The 21,733-nt window shown below is 36.8% G+C and overlaps 1 protein-coding gene across 1 annotated transcript; it reads left to right on the forward strand.

Annotated features, from left to right (window-relative positions):
• Positions 1–833: 833 nt before the first annotated feature.
• Positions 834–16,124, forward strand: USP42 (ubiquitin specific peptidase 42). The gene is made up of 16 exons (XM_009493005.2): positions 834–1,062; positions 1,844–2,044; positions 3,289–3,399; positions 3,560–3,662; positions 3,827–3,894; positions 4,057–4,127; positions 4,665–4,747; positions 6,970–7,081; positions 7,488–7,628; positions 7,837–7,937; positions 8,395–8,533; positions 9,208–9,942; positions 10,328–10,416; positions 11,078–12,556; positions 13,047–13,336; positions 16,084–16,124. Exons 1-16 carry the CDS (start codon positions 834–836, stop codon positions 16,122–16,124), a joined length of 3,993 nt encoding a protein of 1,330 aa, XP_009491280.1.
• Positions 16,125–21,733: the final 5,609 nt, after the last annotated feature.

Below are 21,733 nucleotides of genomic sequence, written 5' to 3' on the forward strand. Positions count from 1 at the left end.
TACTATGCACACACAATTACACCTATTTAAAGATAATCAGTGTTTCAAAAAGGACTTAATATCAGTTATTGCCTTTGTCCTTGAGGGCTGAGGGTTTGTTTTACTTTCTTTTACATTCAGCATTTCCTTTTTATAGCTTACATTCCTCTGTTGTTTTGCCAGGGAAAAATGTACAACTTTACATAAATAGAACTGAAAAAGATTCTTTTCGGTTCAACTCTTCGGTTGATAGTAAGAGTTGTAAATGTGATAGGTGCAAAATACCACGAGTGCTGCTGCCAAAATTGCATCCAAACAAATATTTCTTGGGAGGCAGAAGAAACCCAGGCAGAAATAAATTTGCAAGTGGCTTTTTGCTCTCCTTTCCCAAGATTTCTCAGAACTATATCCCATCCTCTGTGGCTCCAGAGCTGTGTGGTTCCCAGGAGTGAAAAGATGGGCCAAACATGGATCCTCCTGGATCTCAACAGGCCAGCACTTGAATGTGCCACTGCTCACAGCTCCTTTTTTTTTAAAAAAAAAGGTCTTCATAACTGTAATGGATTAAAATCCTATGAAAGTGTAAGAAATGTCATCGGTCACCAGCTCTGCAGAAGTTAAAAGTAATATTGATACAGTTTTGATGGGAAGTTCTGCTTTGTGTGTTTAGTTTGGGGGTTTTGTTTTCTTTTGATTTGATTTTTTTTTTTTAATTGTTCGTATCAGCTGTTTAGTTCTTCAAGTTATTTCTTTGAGACTAAGTGACAGGATTTCTCCTATTCTTTTTTTTTCTGGAATGCTTCTTATCGTTCTTCTGTCAACCAGGACTTTTGCCTCTGTTACAGATATGAACAATGACCATAGTTAACAAGCCAAAATCTTCAAAATCTAAAAAGTCATCATCAAGGCGGTCTGACAAATCTAAGAAACCCCGTACTAAAAAAATGACGTCACGCACCGCAAATTTGGGCCGGATACCACCTGCAGAAGACCCAAACAAAGTCTCTGTGGACAAAGGACCTGGAGGTGCTATTTATTGTAGATCATCCCAGAAATCTAAGCCTTTTGCCCAAAGAGATCTAGGTAAGTGTGTCTGTTGTCCTCCCCCATTTTTCTTAAAACCAAAACAAAAGTAGAAAATGCAGTTCTTATTTGTTGTACTGCTATAAAATGGGACTACAACAAATAAAGACTTCAGTGGTAGGCTTCGATTTTGTGAATCCCCTAAGGCAACTGAAGTGACTGGTGTTGCAAAACTTCGTTTTATCTATTTACAATCTATTTGTAACTTAGTTTTGATCTATTTACAGTCAATTATGGGGAGCTTTTTACAATACATAGACTTATTCAGGTCTTTTCTGTTATGCAGAGAAAAGTACATTTTACCATTGCTATTCATGGCTTCCATTATTCACAAGTCTTTGAATGCTAACGCTGCTCCAGAAGAGATCTGATGTCTATAGGGTTACCTTCTGTGCTAGTTACTTGTTTATTTTTCTGTCTTAGTTCTTATATTTATTACCATATAATTACAAGTGTACATTTGTCGTTTAAGTTACAGTAAGGAAAAAAAACAATTGAATTAATAATCAGAATTAAAGACTATAGATAGAAAGAAACATGGCGAAAGTTACTAAAATCAGGGTGGTAGTTTGCCTTGCATTAGAAGAATTAAAACAGATGAATAAACTATTGTCCAAAACAAGCGTGTTGACCAGCAAATTCGAGTGGCAGTGTTGAAGCTGTGTGTCGTATGTTTTTGTGTTTTGGAGTATAGCTCGTTCTTCTGGCAGAATGCTACTTTTGAAATATCCTTTTTAAAACAAAAACAATATATCTCTTTTAAAATATAATTTTCTTGCAGTTGTTAATGATGGAATTGCCCCTCCACAAAGGATTCTTTTTCCACCTGAGAAAATTTGTATGGATTGGCAGCAAACACAAAGCGTTGGAGTTGGACTGCAGAATCTCGGCAACACATGTTTCCTTAATTCTACTCTACAGTGTTTGACCTACACTCCTCCTCTCGCCAATTACATGCTTTCTCTTGAACACACCCAGTCATGTGAGTACTTTATTATAAATCTGTTGGACAGCTCCGAAGGTGAAAGAACAACAGTGATTCTGTAAAGAAAACTCTTAGTTGTCCTATTTTATGTGTAGAAGCTGGCTTTGAACATGATCCTAGACATCTTTTCCAACCTAAATGGTTCTATGATTATATTAACAGGAAGCTCAGAATGGCATATAAAGTGCATTTGTTCATTTAATGTACGACGGTAAAACTTCATTATTCACATGAATCAAGAAATGATCTTTTTTTGAAGTGCATTAAAGTAAGGCATTTGATGAACATTTGGCATTTGGGTTTCCTGCTGGTAGAAAGGTGATAAAATTTAGGATGTTGGGGTTGTAGATTCTTAGTTTTTGCAGCCTAGATATTGTAATGCACTAATACTGTGATAAATGATATGTTCACTGATGACCCATTAAAAAAAAAAAAAAACACCCTAGAAAGCACTACGAGCTAATCTCTTATGAACTCAAATAGAAAATTGTGTGGGACTGTATTAAAATTTAGACTGATTTTATTCTAAATAGAATTTTGTATTTTTTAAACCCTTGAATTTGTGTTCTTTAAATTTCATTTTTATACTTGACTTTATTTAAGCCTAGGAGCCTCTTTTCATATCCATATATGTGTATTTTTACAAAAGCAGCTGTGTGCTTTCTGGTCTGGTACCTTAGAATTTATTCCTAGAAGTTTAACTCTGTTTTCTTACCATATATAAAAATTATTTCACATAAGAATCCTGTTGAAAAAAGGAGGGCAGAAATACTAATACATACATTACTTTAATCTTTCCTTTCTCCCAGAGGATTCTTAGCTCTGTGTCATGTAGCTCACCCAAGAGCAGTGTGCTGAAAATAACACACATTCTCTCTTAGTGCTGTATCATCAATGTCAATATTGTTTCCTCATATATTCTGCAGTCTGTGGAGTTCACATTCCTGTCAGCCTGCAAAAAAAATGACATTGCAATGGTTACTTAGATTTCTCAGCACAAAATGCACTTTAACAGAGACTTAATTGACATTTTTATTCTATACTGTTCTGCGTAATAAAATGTCACAAAACTGTTGGGGTATTGACACCTTAGGAGAAGAGAATGTAGCATTGAGAGTGAACATTGTACCTATAACTTAAAGGTTTTTCCTTTTTTTTTTTTTTTTTTTAGGGTTTGTTGGGTGTTTTTGTAGCAATGTATATTTGACTAGACCGGGATGCTTTCTTCTTTCACTTTTCAGGTCATGAAGAAGGCTTCTGTATGATGTGCACGATGGAAACTCACATTAACCAGGTCCTGTGTTGCTCTAATAATGCCATCAAACCTACATCTGTTATCAATGGCCTTAAAAGTAAGTAATTTCAGATGGGTTTTTTTAATAATTTTTTTAATTTTTCACATAATTTTGATGCATATAAATTATTTTGATACTTTAAAGAAAAGGTGTTTTAGAAATACAAGTTTTCTTTCATTTTATATGAGATAAATGTAATAACCCTCTTATTTATTAGGAATAGGAAAACATTTCCATTTTGGCAGTCAAGAGGATGCACACGAATTCTTATGCTTCACTGTTGATGCTTTGCAGAAAGCTTGCTTAAATGGAAGCACCAAGTAAGCATAAACAAATTAACTTTTAAATGTTCTCTAGCCCCTCTTATTCCTTTATTTACTATCATAAATTAAAATCTGTGTCCTTGGTTTTCATAAAAAGAAAAACTGTTTGAAGAGTTAACTCTGTACCTTAAATCTGAGGTCTGATTATAATTTATTTCCAGATTGGACAGATCTTCTCAAGCCACCACACTTATTTATCAAATATTTGGAGGATATCTAAGATCCCGAGGTACTTTTTAAAAATCTTACTGTCCTTCAAACTGGTCTGTGTCTTTTTGTCTGTCTGTAGTAAAGGAGTTTGTAGTTTGACTAAAGTAACATGTATTAATAATTTAAATTTGCACAGTTAGTCTCCTTCACATGTTGTTAAGCATTTTTATTTTGATTCCAGTAAAGTGCTTGAACTGCAAAGCAGTTTCGGATACATATGAGCCATTCCTCGACATTACTTTGGATATAAAGGTACGATGTTTTGTGAATATGGGTTGAGATGTGTAAAGACTTGTGGAGCTTTCTAAAATAAACTCATTTTACTTAAAAACATAGAGTGTTAAAACAAAAGAGCTTGGTGGTGGATGGGAGTGGATTGGACTTTGTTCTTCTGTGGAAGCCATGTAAATGGTCTTCATGTTTGCATTGGATTTAAGCTGGAAAAATAATAATTGTATCTATACAAACAATGATACTGTCTTACTTCTCGATTAGTCTACTTCAGTATGCATCTATTATTAGACTGATGGGTTTGATTGTTCTCATTATTGATGCCAAAGCATACCACATATGCTGTCTGTGATACTGCAAAATTTATTTATTTTGAAGTAGAATAACTTTCAAATGAGGTAAATGCTCAGTGTACTCTGTTTGCCGCCTCCTTCAGAGTGTTTGCTGGTTCACAGGTCACTTAAGTATGAACTAGCGAGGTTCTCTCATGAACTACTAGTAAGTGTTCGAACTTTTGCATTTCCAGTGACTTAGTGCTCTACTTTCTTACTCATCCAGGCCGTTACATCTGTCACCAGAGCTCTAGAACAATTTGTGAAACCGGAACAACTGGACGGTGAAAATAGCTATAAGTGTAGCAAGTAAGATTATTACTTAATTACATCTTAATACAAGATAAGTCCTTAATGTATTGCATGACTTGGAGCATAAGTTATCTTTTGACTTCACTTAGGAATAAGATAATGAGACACAGCACTCTGTTGTTCTTTCATTTATTTTTGTTTACACGACTAATACACTGAAATAATTCAAAACTGGGAAAATAATACATTGGTTTCTAGGAGAGTAATTTTTATGTTTCTGTTTGAATATTTGGAAATATATTGTAAGAATTGTGGCCATTAGCTCACATTAGACTTTTATTCCTCGTATTGTTGACGCTGGGGCTTGTCAGCCTTCCTAAGTGTGAAGTTGCACACTGAAATTATTCACATGGCCAGAAGTTAAAAGGCATGTCTGATAAGTAGTGGTGAGTTGAAGCGCGGAGCTATGGACAATGATTTGGGGTGGGAGGCAACAGCAGCTTCCTGAACGTCCTAGTATTCACTGTGAAACAAAGTGAGATTGGGTCTCAGTGAATGTGAACAGACTCTGATAATTAACATAGCAACCTCTACTGGCTCATTGAACAATGTCTTGCACAGTTTTTGAGTTGTAAAACCTGTGGACTACTGTTGTCTGAAATCAGCCACCCTAAACCTAACTTGTGCTTAGTGAAAGCATATGGAGTTACAATGTCCTGTGTGCTGATCAATATGTAAAATGTTTCTACATATGTAAGGGCATGGAACATTTGTATAAGGTATTTTGGCAAAACAGGTTGTTATTCAAACATAAACTCGGAAAAGCAAAGACTGCCACGCTTGGTTCTGTAACATTCCCGTCTGATCCTTCTAAATGAAAAATGCAATACCTGCTTTTTGTTGTTGGAAAGTTATAAGTTAATTAGCACATTTGAATGCAGATGTTGAATAAAGAGCATCCAACAGGCTATTACAACAACTTAATCCCAGGTTCATTTTAGTCTGTGGATCCTAACAAGCAACATGTAATGTATGAAGAATTCTCACAGTTTACAGATTATGGCTGAGGAAGAGTAAGATAACTGTAATAAGCACCTCACATCTGAATTGCATGATCCTTCATTAATGTGGAGTGTGATCAGTTTAGTCGTACATAAAACCAGAAGTTTCAGTCTTTTTGTGAGTTTAAAAAGAAAGGTTTGGCGTATATACGGTATCTTTTCCATTGCTGGTAAACTGTTCTATTACTTTTAAGTTTTTCCTAATTGATGTTTTCACGAATTTTTCTAATAAAGATTACTGCCTCAAAACTTTGTATCTAATTAAAAGTTTCACAGAATTTTATAAAACACCTCTTTCTCCCCCCGCCCCCGCATTATACTGTGTGGGTTTCTTTTTTTGTTCATAGGCATTCCTCCATCAGTTTGGAATTCTCTGCCTTGTATTTTGACATCAGAATTTGAAAAGAGACTATTTAATTCTTTGTATTTGTTAACTATCAACAGTATTTTTCTTGATGAGGTTAACTGGTATGTTGCAGTCTTTCTCTGTGCTAGTGATTGAATTTCAGGGCTTACTGTGTACTTCCTACCTTTGAGTGAGCAATGCAACAAACTTACAATTAACAATTTTGTTTCAAAGGACTGCAGATGGTTTCAGTGTCGTTCCAGGCAACTTCACTACATGAGGACTTACTCCAATGTCCAATGTCTCCCTCCTGCAGAATGACTGTTTCCTTCCATTGTATTTTTTTACGTTGGTATATGATTCATTTTGGAAATTATTTGCAGTTTCTAGTCCTGAGGACCAAGACTCTCTTGTTCCACTTTTAAATTTGCATTCCAGCAGAAAGCTGAAAGAATGTATCCAGGACACATGTTCAAAATAGCCACTTTGGCATAAGAAGAAATGGTACCTTGCCTTACATTCTGGTGATGAGCCCTAGTGAGAGATTACTGGTCCTGCTTTGCACCAAGTTGTTGGGAAGCCTTACCTTTTTGGCATAACAAAGATACATGTTCAGACATTTGTTTGGCTATCAAAAGATAATGTTCTAAATCCTTTATTCTTTGTTCTGTAGAGCTGTCCTCTTATATCCTGCTATCTTCTCTCTATTAACAAACCTGAAATGCAGTGTATGGATTTATGAAAAGAAAAAACATATTATGCAAGTAAATATCATTCAAATAGCATAAGCATGTGTGAGAGATGAAAACTTGTTTGACTTTGGGGAGGGGAAAGGATACGCTGTTAAACGTTTATCTGTGCTTGTTTTTAAGGTGTAAAAAGATGGTTCCCGCATCAAAGAGATACACAATACATCGTTCTTCAAATGTACTTACAATATCACTGAAAAGATTTGCGAATTTTACGGGTGGAAAGATCAACAAGGTATATTTACAGCTGTAATGCAACTTTATCTTCTTGGAATGGGAGATTTCCCAAAGATGAATACTCACTTAAAAACTGTTAACCTTTGCAGGCAATAACTATAGACTAATAACTATGGTCTAAGAAAAGTCGATATAACAACTGTGGCTGCTTCTTTCTTTTTTTTAATAACTATACAGTTCATGTGTGACCATAAGAAATATACCTTATTCTTAAAAGAGCTAATTCAGTAGAAAACGGTTCTCTGCAACTTAAATTATTAAGTGTTGTTTATGAGAATAGGTATTTTTAAATGAAACAAAAAATATATTCCTATAATCCTAGTCTGTGTTTTCAGAAGTGTTTTTCTCAGGCTATTCTATGAAGTATTTCAGGATAATTTTTGAATCTTCTTGGTCTGTGTTAGGACGTAAAATACCCCGAGTATTTGGATCTTCGAGCATATATGTCACAATCTATTGGAGAACCACTGATCTACGCTTTATATGCGGTTCTTGTTCATAGTGGTTTCAACTGTAACGCGGGACACTATCTGTGCTTCATAAAGGTAGATATCAGCTTGGTTTCTAACAGGGTAAAATCTGTGCTGACAAAGAAATTAAAATGTTACTGATAACCTCTGGTTTTAGGGGAAAAGGTTGCATTATATGTTTTGTTTGATTTGTTTTGGTATGTTTTGTTCTGTAGTGTTCTATCTGTGATGTCATTTGGAAAACACGCAATTCATCTAAAGATATCGTTGTCTTTATTTGCAGGCCGGCAATGGACTTTGGTATCGCATGAACGATGCCTCAGTAGAACTTTCCGACATCAAAACAGTCCTCAATCAGCAAGCTTATGTACTTTTTTATATCAGGTAGTAACAAATACTAAATGCGTTCAGAATACATTTACTTTCCTGTTACTGGTATTTTTCTTCTTTTCAAGTGTTTTTCTTTCTGTCCTAGGAAAAGATTACTATTTGTATAATTCAGTTCTGTCTAACCTGAAATTCCCCATGTCATTTATTATCTTTCATTGCTTGGCCTTAAACTGCTGCACTTGTGTATATTGCTATATATCTGCTCTCTGTAGCTGGCTAATTTAGAAAAGAGAAATCAAGGCCATAGATGGTGTAAGGATGAGTTATCGCTCTGAAAAGAGTAGTCATTGTAGGAAGACCATTATCTAATTGTCAGTTTGCTGTCTTGGTTAAGTCTTCTGTTTGTCTTCTGTGTCATATAAGCTGTTGCTATGAAATTATAGGATGGGGCTTAATGCAAGAATAGGCTGAAAGAAAAACTCTAAACTAAGATCCCTGCTCTTTTCCCAAGGCGCTATGACTTGACACTTGGGGACCGTGCTTTTTATTTACCAGCACCAACCTACCCACGTTCATTCCTCGGTCAGCGGGGGACTAATAATAAACAGGCTGGATTTATGGGACCACGTCTTCCCCCTCATATGATTAAGGTAATTTGAAGGGGGCAGAAAATGGTACCAAACTGGTAGTGGTTTTTGGTTTTGGTGTGGGGTTTTGTTGTTGTTGTTTTGTTTTAGCATCTGAGTTTTGTTTTCCCTCTCACACTGCAGTTTTCTTCACAGCCCTCATGCTACAGCCAGAATTATTCAAACAGTGACTAATCCTAAATTGTGCAGCCATGCTACTTCATTACTTTATATTTCCAACTCAGCTTTCTAAAGCACTGTCTTGAGACAATTTAAGTAGTCTATTAATGCTTAAATAATTAAAAAAAAAAAAAAAAGATTCCCCCCTCCCCTATCAGTGTCACTTTAGCTGAGACAGTGAAAACAAATTGTCTTGTTCCTGAGTACCAGAACAATTATTCCAGTGTTTTCAGGGAATGTTTAAAGGGGAAAATAAATATATTTGGGAATAGCTTTAGTCAATGTTGTTTGGGTGGGTTTCAGAAATGATGCTCATTGGATACCAATATGCAGTAAAACAAAAGCGGGAATTCAACACGCTTGCTGGACTTAACATTTGTATTTGAAGCAGCGTGGTTTTTCTTCTTGGGTGTTGAGGCAATTTGTAGAAATATTTAGTAGGAAAATTTCATGTTTTAAAGCTTCAAATGCTGTGTGTTTGCACATATCCATCTTCAATCTCTTCTTTTTAAATACAGAATTCAAGTCGTTTAAATGGAAATGGACCCCTAAAAGAGGATCCAAATACCGTTGGTGTCACCCTAAAAAGGCCGTCTTCAGCTCCGCCAGCAGCTTGTGTTCAAAACTGGGCAATTACCAGGCCTTCAATTACTGATCCATCGAAAAACCAGAAGATCACTATCAGTATTCATAACAAATTGCCTGCACGTCAGACTGTGTCGCAACCTGGCTGTCTTAGCAGTGCTGCGGAGGATGAGGATCTTAGCAAGCCTGTTCCTTCATCCACAATTACAAATTCTTCTGCAGCAGAGTCTACCTCAAATGCATCTACAATGTCAGTTGCTACTAGCGTTTCCAAACAGGAAGTTCCTGATGAAATTTTTATTGAGCCAGCAGTGAATGGAAATCCTAAACTTAGCTCTGATAGTGCAGTCCCTTATGGTGCGGAATCTTCAGGAAAATCTGAGGAGTCGAAGGGCTTGTTTAAAAGGAATTGCAACATAATATCTTCTAATGGAATTTTGATTGGAAAGGTGGTCCGTACATTGCAGAATTCCCATTCTTCCTGTCAGAATGCTGAAGAAGAAAGATCCCAGCATGAGCTGCCAAAAAATGACTCACTAAATGGTGCTATTAGTTTAGATAACGAGTCTAAAGAAAATGGACTTAAACTTGATGATACCGCTCGCCAAGTCCAATCCATTAAACCTTCCGAGATTTTCTTTTCCAAAACAAATGGATTGCTTGAACCAGTGAGTTCTGTTTGTTCTATCTAGAATTTCTCACCTATGATGTGTTTGGTATTCAGGAGCATTATAACATTCCTAATTCAAGTGAAATGCCGAGAAAACACACAGCACAAAATTTCATCATAACACTTTGTGCTATTATCCCATTAGAGTTTGCAGAGCTGAGCTGATGTCCAAGAACACGTCAGCTTAAGAGAAGTTCAGCTGAGATACTACTTCAAAAGTTTCATATATATGGGGGGGTGAGTGGGGTGATGTGTAAAATGGGGATAGTGCATGTAACTCAAAGTGATCTTGTTGAACATCTAATGTAGAACTTTTGCAAGCAGTAGTTTTCTACTACAGATAGTATTTTTTCTGTCTGTTAACTTCTATGTTTTAATTGTAGATGCCTATAGCTTTGTCACCAGTTCCTCAAGAAATAATTTTGGAATCTCTCACGTACAACCAGTTGCCCTGCTTGTCAGAGGAAATAAGGTAAAATGAATACACTCTGATTAAAACAAGATTTCATACAAGTTTATAATTGTTCTACCTGCCTACTAATACTATTTAATAGAAAGATTTAAATCAGTACAGAGAATTCCACACTGTGCGTCTAGCGTTACAAACATCAGCACTGGGCATATATTATTCTGGTATTAAATACTGGGAGATGCCTCTTGGAAAACTTTTGTTTCTTCATAGAATGTTTTTCCATTTTTTTTTTCTTTCCATTGCCTGGAATACTTTTTCTATTCCTCTTTCCCTTTTTTCCCATCCTAGGATGTGTGAATGTAAATTCCCACTGTCTGCTCTCCCATTTGGGAGAGAGAGGGAAATCCATGTGTTTACTTTATTCTAGTTGGGGGGAGAGCAAATACAATGGGTTTGGCTATTGATGTGATTCAGAGCAGCAAGTGGAGGGAGACAGATGTGTTGGGTGTGGGGTTTTTTTATGCAAAACTTGCAGAATCAAGAGGAAAGAAACACCTCCTCTGGGAGTTGAGGATGGTGTAAGAATAGGTTTCTAAAAGGAATGTCTTTCAGAGTTTTCCAGTAGCCACCAATTTTTTTTATACTTAAGGGGATTTTATTCCTAACATTCATCTTTTAAATGGACTTTTTCAAGTGAAAACCATGTTTTTATTCTGCACAGTGTCCCTGGAACTCAAAAATCTTCCGAGAATGATGCTGTTATGGAAACTGTAGTGAAGGAAGCACTATTTGCTTATGAAGAATCCAGGAAGGTTGCTTCCACCTTCAGCTGTGACGTTGAGAATCTCTTCAGTCCATCAGATTATGAAACCACCGTTTCTACCAAAGAAGCTACTGAAAGTATTATAACAAAAGCTGAAAATGCACACCCCTGTATGAACGGTCAGCATAAAGTCAGAAAAAAATCGCTGGACACCGGAGATGAAATCTTTGGGCAATGTGAGTCTAAAGACAAACCAAGAACATCAAAAGAGTCTGAACTCATTTCAAAAGAAAATGCTTTGTATGGCAAAGGGTCTCCTGAGGCGGAAGACAAATTAGGGCAAACTTCTGCTATAAAGTCAGATATTGAATGTAGTTCTAAAAAACTTACATCTCTTGACATTACAGATAAATGCCAAGATACAAAAGACGTTCCTAATAACTACGTGGCAGTACCACCTGTTAATGACTGTTGTATTACTAAGCTGGATAAAGTTTTGGAGAGTCAGTTTTCCAGAGAAAACGAGGAACTAAGTAATGAAAAAAGTGAAGACGATAAACATAGGAAAAAATACAAGAAAAAAATATATGACTCTAAAAAAACTGACAAAGAGCACTACCGAAAGAAGAGGGAAAACTCGGACACCGAAGAGAAGGACAAGGACAAGCAACCTAGAAGCAAACCAGACGATCATTCCTATAAGAGGAGGCGCTCTCGCAGCATGGAAACAAACAAGCCAAATCGCCATAAGCAGGAATATTGCAGCGAAAGCAAGTACAGATCTTTGCATAGTGACAGAAACAGCCCAAACAATGGCAAAAGCTCAGGAAAGTATTCGCGTTACAGATCCCGAAGTAGAGAACAAGACAGGAACAGATATTATTATTCCAAGGGAGAGCGAACCTGGAGCAGAGAGAGGTATTACCAAGATGAACAACGGCGATGGCAAAAATGCAGGTACTACAGTGACTACTATGCTTCTCATGGAACAAGAGATGACAGAGAGAGAAAGTTCTCTCATGGCGATAAAGACTGTGACAAATTGAGTCAAGCGTATAACAGGTCACATAAAGATTACCACTGCAAAAGCAGGTGGCCTCTCAGTGCGCTCTCCAGAGAGGAAGACGTATATCATTTCAGTAGCCATAGAGCAAGCTTGAATCATCATTCAGTACCTCATCAGCATGAAAAATACTCTCGCGAAAGGCATGCTCTTCCACCCATGTCAGCTTACGCCAATTTTGAGGACTCTTCCCATGAAAATGAAAAAGAGAAACTAAGAAATAGCAAAAGAAAATATACACATGTAGAAGGAAGTGGAAGCGGAAGCGAAATAGAGAAAAAATGCCGAAAGATAAGTGACCAAAGAGTGAAAAAGTATAAGAAGGTCAAGAAGAAAAAAAAGTCTAAAGAGAAACATCGAGAGAAGGATTACAAGTAAGCAAGGATTCCAGCATAATCAGCAATTTTTTCCTAATTATTTTCTGGGTGTTTCTCATGTCTGCTGTTTTTTTCATTGTTTCTAAGTTAGTTATATAGCATAATCTGGCTGGGGATCATGTCATTAGGTTGGTCAAGCAAAGATAGGAAAGATATTGCTGAATTGTGTTAGAACGCTAGATCTGGACCACGTAGTTAGAATCACATCTGCACACCATTCTTGATTAGGTTGCAACAATTTTTTTTTTTTTAATTCCACATATTTCACAGCTAGCCACTGTTAATGATTTGTGTACAAACCAGGACGTATTGTCCTTCAATCTGAGGGCTTAAGTTTGCTGCATCTAAAGTAAGTTAGATGTGCAGAAATTACCACAAAACAGCTGACACGCTGCAAGTCATCACCTGTGATAAAATAAATAACGCTTCATATATGCATCAAGTGCCACATCTTTTGTTCTATTTTTAACTTGCATGTTTCCTTCAGACTTTATGATTTGGATTTCACTGTGCTCCGCTTTGAAAATGACAATCGCAAGCATAAGAAAAAGAAGAAAAAGAAGAAACACATCAGAAAAATGAAAGGCTGCTTGGAACACTTACATCCTCATTTCCAAAAGAAAACACAGGAGAAGGAAGAATCCCGTCCTCTGGGTGGCTATTTATGTCAGCAATACAGAAACCTGGGCAGTAAACAACCCTACAAGGAAGAGAAGCCTTCTGGTGCAGGTGAAAGCAAGAAGTACAGCTCCGTCACATCCAATGAGTATGTTAAAGGTAAGGGGCCACAGGATGTTTGCAGGACTCCTTTTTATTCGCATAGACACTATTATGTAAAATAATCTTTAAATGCTTGTGTGATAAAATCTCTGCTTTATATCATGGCTTCTAAACAGGCTACATTAATATAAAAAAAAACTTGATAGGCTTTTCTTCTTTTTTTCCCCATTTTTAAATGACTGCTAGGAAAGAAAGTCTGAAATAAAACTGCAAAGGGGTTGAAGGGCAAGTAATTTTAATTTGATCTGATGGTTAAGTGGTGAACAAGTGGGAGAAATGCAAGATGCCTTATTAAACTCTGTCCAACTAACTAGGAAAAATAAAGCTTGGGCAGCTATGTCTTGAAAAAGAATCTAGTAGGTAGACAGGAGGTTCAGTAGTCAAGATGGAGGATGATGACATGAGATTTCCAGGCTAGTAATACTGTAGTGAAACACCATCTTCCTAAAAAAGACTGCCAGAATAATCAATTTCAATAAAATACTATGTTTAGCTCTTTCATAACACAGAAACCATGCTGACTGCTTATTCAGAGTAACATAAGTTGGTGATAATACTGAAATATTGTTGTTTCAGATATAGGTCTGCCTTCTCCTAAGCACACTGAATTCACAGTTGTTAACCCTCCAGAGGACACTTTGCAATTTAACACCTGGAGAGTATGTTAAATTCCTGCTATTGTTTTATTTACTTGTGCTTTTCTTCTCTGTATTTTTAAGCCTATACTAACAGAAGTGGGCTGATGAAACAGCTCTTTCCCAATTCTTAATATTAAAAAAAGAGGGTTTGGTGCTTCTTATTAAAAAAAAAAAAAACCACCAACCTAAATACAAACTTCAGTGCCTGACTGAATTTACACTCAACTGTCTGCTGTTGCTTGTTGGAGTCCTGACTTTGGCTCTCAGTAGATAATATGGTTTAAATTAATTAGCTCTAGAATTATGCAATGAAGAAGATTGCACACTGCAACAAATTCAACATCTAAAATCAAATTTGACAACATTTCCCATGACTTTTTTCTGAACAGAAGTGTTTATTATAAAAATAAAACCTCCGTAAATGCCCATTATCTGACATAAAGCCAGTCCCAGTTACTCAGATATTTTAATAAACAAACAACCCGAACCATCTATTTTACTCTTATAGATAACTGAAGTACTCCCTGAAGAAGACAGCTTTATACCTACCCACAACTTAAGAACTGGGTTAATAGTCAGTGACGATCCTGTTCATTAATAGCCCAGTGTTGAAAATGTCATTCTGGCATAGAAAACACTTGCATTACAGCTGAATGCATTTCACAATTTGGAGAAGTTTAATCTTGGAAGAGATTTTAATTTTCAAAAACTCCTTGTTGTTTCCACATTGAGGTAAATTGCCACAGTCAGTAGATTCTTGCACTGAGAAGTTAGCTTACGGCAAAGAGGAAGTGCATTTGTGGAAAAAAGACGATTGTATTTTAGGACATAGACAACCAAAAGTTTTATTCTGAAAATATAGTATGGAGGGAAAGCTGATTGTTCACACATTCTTCTTGTAAAATTCAATATTATATTTATCTCTTTAACAAGGCAAATTTAAGGAGGACTGAATTGAGGTCTTCCAAATAATAGACTTTTTTATGATACTAATGTCAAAATAATTCTTACTGCACTAAAAGTGTCTCTGTTCTAGCTCATAAATCAGGAACCGAACAGAACAAAATGCGTCTGCTCTAATACTCGTTTGGCTTTAGGGAATTCTTTGGCCAGCAGATGGCAAACTTGTTTTTTTCTAAACCAGCCAAAAGTATAGTAAGAAAGTAAACATTTTGCATCTCGTTGTATGAGTCGGGGGCATTAAGATTACCGGGCTATGTAGGTGAAAGAGATACTCAGTGATAAATATGACGCCAGTACCCCACTTTGATATGCTGCTTGCAACGCAAGTGGGATATGAGGGCTGTGAAAAGCAATTTTTTTAAGGCTTGAGGATTTTAGTATTTCATCACATCCATGGATGTTAATTAGCTTCATCATGTGGAAGGGCAAACTTTTTTTTTTTAAAAAAATGGGTCTCAGGTGGGATTTTCTGAATGATGGAATCTAATCTCAAAAAAGGCCACTTCAGCAGTGTGTTTTTAGAGAGCACTGAACCTCTCAAACAACCTAGGGACAGGCTAGGAACAACCGGGAAGGAATTGTTAGGTTGTGCCTTTTCACCGGGACTCATGTTACTTTGAATAAATGAATAAGGATGAGAATGGCTAGTGATAACTTGTGATTTAAGAAAAATCCGGATAGGATGGGAGAAGGCGCAGCTTTAAAGATGTTCATTTCCTACATTCCTTCATGTTCTCTCCAGCAAGTTTCTGAAGGCTCCTGTTTTTGTGGGCAAGATTTGGTCAGTTTGACGACAAGATTGTTAGTAAAACAAGGACGCCGTCTAGGCAAAACTTCAACTAAATTTAATTTGCCTAAGGTCTACCATTTGCTATTAAAGCACGTAGCTTTGTCCTAATACTCTGTAAAGTTCCCAGTCTTAGCGCAGAACGGAAATGCGGTCAGTTTTAAGCGTGAGGAAGCCACCTTCTCCAGTCAGCTGGATGCTGTAAGCCACCTTCTCGAGTCAGCTGGATGCTGTACTCGCAGGGCAGACAGAGCTGTGTGCAGGTTTGAGACTTCTCTTTCAGAGATCAAACCACTGAGACAGTTTTATGTTGAATGCCACGACAGGGAGTGACATTGCTTCCTTTTGTCTTTCAGATGCGGAGCTTACTGATGGAAGCCTTCCATACTCAAACTAAACCTACCATCAAAGCCAACAACTTCTTACCGACAAACCCAACATTACCGACATTGACCACCAAACCTGACATTACCAACATTGACCACCAAACCTGACATTACCGACATTGACCATCAAACCTGACATTACCAACATTGACCACCAAACCTGACATTACCGACATTGACCACCAAACCTGACACTGACCATCAAAACTTAAAATTTATTATCAAAACAATTACCATCAAGACAAAATCCAGTCATAAGTGGTGCTTAACATTTCTGTACAGAATTTTACCATGAAAGAACTTTTTTTTAGTTTTTAACTTGAGACTTTCTTTTTTAAAAATATACTTCTAATCCAAAAGGGTGGAGACTTTTTACAACTGCTGAACATTGTAAATTACCACATAAATATCTCACTGATGTGAGATAATGCCCTGGAATAGACCATCTCAAATGCTGCTTAATTACAGACTCAGGTTGACTTTATGTTATTCATGTAATGTTACTCCAAGTTAGACATCTGGTGCAAGAGCGACCAGGAATTATAAAAATTGCAACTGACAGTCTGTATATTTAATTTAAAGACTTATTTAAAATTTCACAAGCTCTCAAATAACTAGAGTTTTGCAAGAGCTGCATCTTTTTTCCGTGATGTCTGACACTAGAAACTAATTTACTTCACATTTGAGTTATATTCAAGATCTGAAGAAAATCTTCTGGTTTTCAACATTGTGAAACAATGAATATGCAGTTCCGAATGTATCTCTCGACTTTGTATACTCTTCCATGTTTTTATTACATTTTCTTAATATACTGTCACTTGTCTTAAGTCTCAGTTGTCCGTTTTTGTCTCTCTAAAGTGTCTCGTTACAGACAAATTCATACTGTGATTTTTATTTTTATTATTAAATGCTATCAAACTGTGATGCACTTATTATTCACTGGTCCTGCATCAGGAGATGAGTGGGGAACCTGTATTAAATACAGTTCATCTGAATAATCTGTCTGGTTTATACAAGCGGTGTTGTTCAGAGATGTCTAAAGTTTGATCTTTGTTTTTTTAAAGATAAAAGCACTTGCCCCACTGTAAATATATAGCATGTAAAATTTATATAGTATATAAATACAGCAAAGTTCAAATGGATTTTTACTTGAGTTTTACTTGAGTTATTTAACATGCAATATGTCATGTGAATTGACAGCTTTCAGAGTGTGTTTGATACTCAAGAAAGCAGATCTTCCTTTCAGTGGTAGGTGAGAAGATGCTGTCGGTGTGACCCAGAGAAGATAAGTAACTTGGGACTTCAGCTGCCTAGACAAGGATGCAGAAGGCTTTCTCCTTTGAAGTTAAAAGCTTCCAAAAACAGGCAACAGGCTGGAAGCTCAGCAGTAGCTTTTTACTGTGTGCAACACTAAAAAAAAAAAGGGGGAAAAAAAAGAAGTGCAAGGTTAATGTTTTACTAAATACTTAAGTAATATTTTGGTACATGGAGAACACCATAAGCCAAACCATAAGTGTACCCTGCATAATGTTCCTATGGCAACAGTTATGTGAAGTTACATAAAGTAACGTGACAAAGAAACCACATACCTTTCCTGTATCTGGCTTTTTTTTCCTCTTTGGCTCCAAGATTTGGTGTATTGTCTTCTGTCTGATGAGTAACTCCAGCATAAATGTATAAAAGGAGTTCAAATGTTGACTGCTGTACCTCCAGAAGAGCTCCAGAAGGAACAACTGCCTGAACTAACTAATGAGCAGTAAATGGAGGGAGGGCAGCTCGTGACAGCTTGGAGCAGGCTGGGCAACTGCAGCAGCAGTAGCCATTTCTAACTGGGGGAGGAGGGCTAATTAATTTACTTGAGGAGAAGAGATCTGAGTCCTGCCCCCCCCCCCCCCCTTGACTGAAACTCATGGAAGGGAACTGACAAAATACCTCCTTAATTTAGGGTGGCTCTCAAGGGAAACCAGCTCTTGATGTAGTAACACTGAGTTGTAGCATGCTTTACTGAAACAGTCTATTTTGCAGTTGGTTTTTCTCTCTGAAAATTTAAACCTGGTAATTTAAATCAGTGTGCCTAAAGGTAGGGAAAAGAGGCCTTTTACTTACAAGAGCAGTTATAACCACATGCTATAAAACTGAACCTTAATATCTTAAAAAAAAAAAAAAAAAAAAAAGAAAAATCAGCAATTGCCTCCCATGCCTTCTTGGTAAATGAGGAGCTATACGATATAGTTTCACGCTTTATTTTTGAGGAAAGTCTCCAGATTTAAGCAACAGGTCTTAATGATAAATGAAAACATTAATATTGCAGTGGATTTACACAGAACATCACATTTTTAACAATGATTGATACAGAGTATGTCATGCAAATCACTTGTGTACACCAAGTAATACTTATATCAATACATATCTGTACAGTATTTACATTTTATATTTAAACTCTAGCTAGAAACATTTTCCAAGAAAATATAGAAATGAAACTGGTAAGCCACAAGTCTTTAATTTGTAGCATTTGGTCTACAACAGACCTAGCTTTTCCAGCAAGCATATCTACATAGATATGTAATAAATCTTAAAAATATGCATTGGTTTTATATATGAAGCATTATAAATGCTGCTCAGTTTACAAAGGTTCAGTTTTGTACCAGTTTAAAATGGTTCAAAATGTTAAGTGACGTAGAGCTTATTTTGTCAGAATATTGTAAATTTAAGTCAGTCCAGCTGAGCTTAAGTATTATATACAGCTCTCTCCCTAGGTTGCACTGGCAGCGTGGCTGATGTTAGTGGCCAAATGGTTTGGACGCCGAGTGAAGCCATGCACGTGGCAGAAGCAGCGGTGGCTTTTGCTGGCCCCTGCAGCTGTGAAGGGCAATGTTACAAAGAAAGAGCTGAAGAATTGTGCAAGTTTCAGTGCAACAGGAGGGGAGAAGTCTGTTGTCCCGGGAGGACTTTTCCTCAGCATGGCCAAACTGTAACAGATACTGCTTTAGGCCACCGAGCAGCTAGTCTGCGTAGCTACCCCTGGACTTGAAGCCCAATAAAAAAGGGAAAGGTTGAGAGATTTTTTCTTCACCCTCATGGATAGTACCTGATTTGGCCAAAATTTTCACAAGCCACTTTGTTTTACTGGCCTCGTGGCCAGTGGAAATTTTGGGCCAGTTTCACTCCCTGTTAATACTGTTACAAAATATTTGAAATCAAATATTATCACACACAAGAATGCTATTCCATTAGCTTTGGTAAATTAAATAGATATATTGAGCACCACAAATAGCTGTTTAAGATGTCGCATTTTAATGCTAAGAAATAATATATTTCCTGCTATAATATCCTCAGTTACATGTTACTCTAAATAATTATTTCTGCCGGATATAAGAACTTCAAACTAAATACAACAAATGAACTCTCAAGGCATTTCCTTCATGCTTATAGGCAGACATCCTCACCTGGTTAAATAAATAGATTTTCTTGAAGGTGATATTTCAGAAGATAAGAATTGATATGAAAGTGCTTCACGGCTTATTAATGGTTCTGTAATCTCACATTTCTCCAGAAATACTTTATTTGCTGCTTTTCACCTTTACACTCATTAGTACCACTGATTCTGGCGTATCACTATATGCATTACAAATCTACTTGTCCAAAGCTAAAACTGATGTATGCGTTGCTTGAAAACGAAACTTGAAGTTGCAGAACAGAAGACTCAAAACAAGTGATGTTAGCAGCGCCATAATCATGCTGCTTTGCAAACCCAGGACATACAACTTGATTCTTTTCTATAAAGAGTTTAAATGCGTTCCATTAAGCAAAGATGTCCCCACGCTGACACTTGATTCTACCTCCTTTGGTTGAGTTTTACTCCCTTGAAAGTACTTGGATTTGAACACTCATCCAAGTAGACTGCAATTTCACACACTCTGAGGAAAATCTGAGGTGTAGAAAAGTTCACTTTGTTCTTTTCCTCTCGGCCTTTTTTGGCAAACATGCAATAAAAGCAAAACATTCACAGGCTGACACCCCATGCAAAATAAGGCAAATTAGTAAGACAGGAACAATGAAACAGGCTCTCCCTTACAGTTAAAAGGAGATTTGAAACAGATCAACTTAAAGTCTGTGGTTTTGACAGTGCAGCACAGTTCCCTACAATGTATCCAGAGATGCTTCTGTACCTCCAACAAGCAAAATTGCTTTGACAAGTACTGGATTTCCAAAGCATTCATTGGCACAGTAGGCACAGCTCAGGTTCAACAAGTCTGTGAAAACCTGAGCACTAACAGAAGCAGTAGGGTCCGAAAAACCCCTTCTTCCCCCATTGTGGAATTAGGGGCATTACCTTAAGAATGGTATTAGGGGCTTTATCTTAAGAATGGTATGTGCCCTACCAACAGAAAAGCATTGTAGTAAAATGTGCCATAGCAGTTTACATGTTACTGAAAGACTATCAGTAGCACCACAGAAAGATCTTCCACAAATTACAAAAAAAAAAAAAAAAAGACGACATGCTTGTGGGGGAGCTTAAGTGCACTAGGTAATCGATGTGTAAGATTTTATTTTTTTTAAGTAAAAATAAGGATGTCTACTCATTTTTTCAATTTCAACTGCTGAAGCACTGATCTGAAAAATCGCCTTTAAGAATGCAATAAAAATACCGAGCTTTTCTGTATGTCCAAAGTTTGTTATCAAGCAAAGGAATGAATCCTGCTTGCTTAACTCTCTAGGGCTGTATCCCACAGAAAGATTTCACCTTTCTGGTTTTTCCCTTTAAAAACATGAAATGCATGTGAAATTATTGGGGGGTATTTTCACATGCGAAGCCTAAACTCATGCAAGCCCTGTCATCTTACTCCTTTAGTAGCAACTTAGTGTTAATTAAACTACAACAAATCTAAAACATAAGAAGGATGTTACTATATAAAAAGCAGACGAAACCAGTCATTAAATCTTACTGCTTATTGTGAGTGTATGAGCAGACAGGAATGAGTTTTAGCCTACTGGCAAATATCAAACCACATCTGTACTTAGTGTCAGGTCTACAGGCTCAAACCTTTGCTGTTGGGACCTGCATACGTTTCAGTGCATATCAACCAAACCCTTTGGCACAACTAGTTAACTACGTAGCTGCCAGTCTACCACTGAGTTGCATTTCTGAAGAAGAAAAGCTACTTCCATAAAGGTAGGGGAGCAAATCCTAAATGAAAGCTTCGCTCAGCTGTTCATTTACTGCGAAACACCTAAGACTTGAAAACTGATACTGAGATTGTGGGGTTTCTGCTTATAGAAAAATTAAGTGCTAGATCACTCTGTACTCCGCTTCTGGTGCTGCATTTTAGCGAGAAATGAAAGTCTGATAATCACTCCTCCTTTTACGGGGAAAAAAAAATAACAGGTACAGGACATTTTACTGTTAGCCTCGAATTCCTTCCCTCCCAACCCAAGTAAACGGGAGTTCTAACTAATATAAATGAAAACAAGGCTTCCATGTTTTCAGTTGAATTAAGTTCCAATATAATCTTTCTCCAGGATTTGAAGCTTACTTCAAATTATATGCCAATAACAATTTACCCTGAACGGTCTTGCCAAGTTTTTATGTCATAGTAAAGTGTATATATATAAAATTTAC

This window comes from Pelecanus crispus, chromosome 11, assembly GCF_030463565.1.
Source record: "Pelecanus crispus isolate bPelCri1 chromosome 11, bPelCri1.pri, whole genome shotgun sequence".
Lineage (NCBI taxonomy): Eukaryota > Metazoa > Chordata > Aves > Pelecaniformes > Pelecanidae > Pelecanus > Pelecanus crispus.

Coding starts and splice junctions, on each gene's coding strand:
- USP42 (XM_009493005.2), top strand. CDS start 834: ATGACCATAGTTAACAAGCCAAAATCTTCAAAATCTAAAAAGTCATCA. Junction 8,534..9,207: donor TTCCCCCTCATATGATTAAG/GTAATTTGAAGG, acceptor TTTTAAATACAG/AATTCAAGTCGTTTAAATGG. Junction 10,417..11,077: donor TGCTTGTCAGAGGAAATAAG/GTAAAATGAATA, acceptor TATTCTGCACAG/TGTCCCTGGAACTCAAAAAT.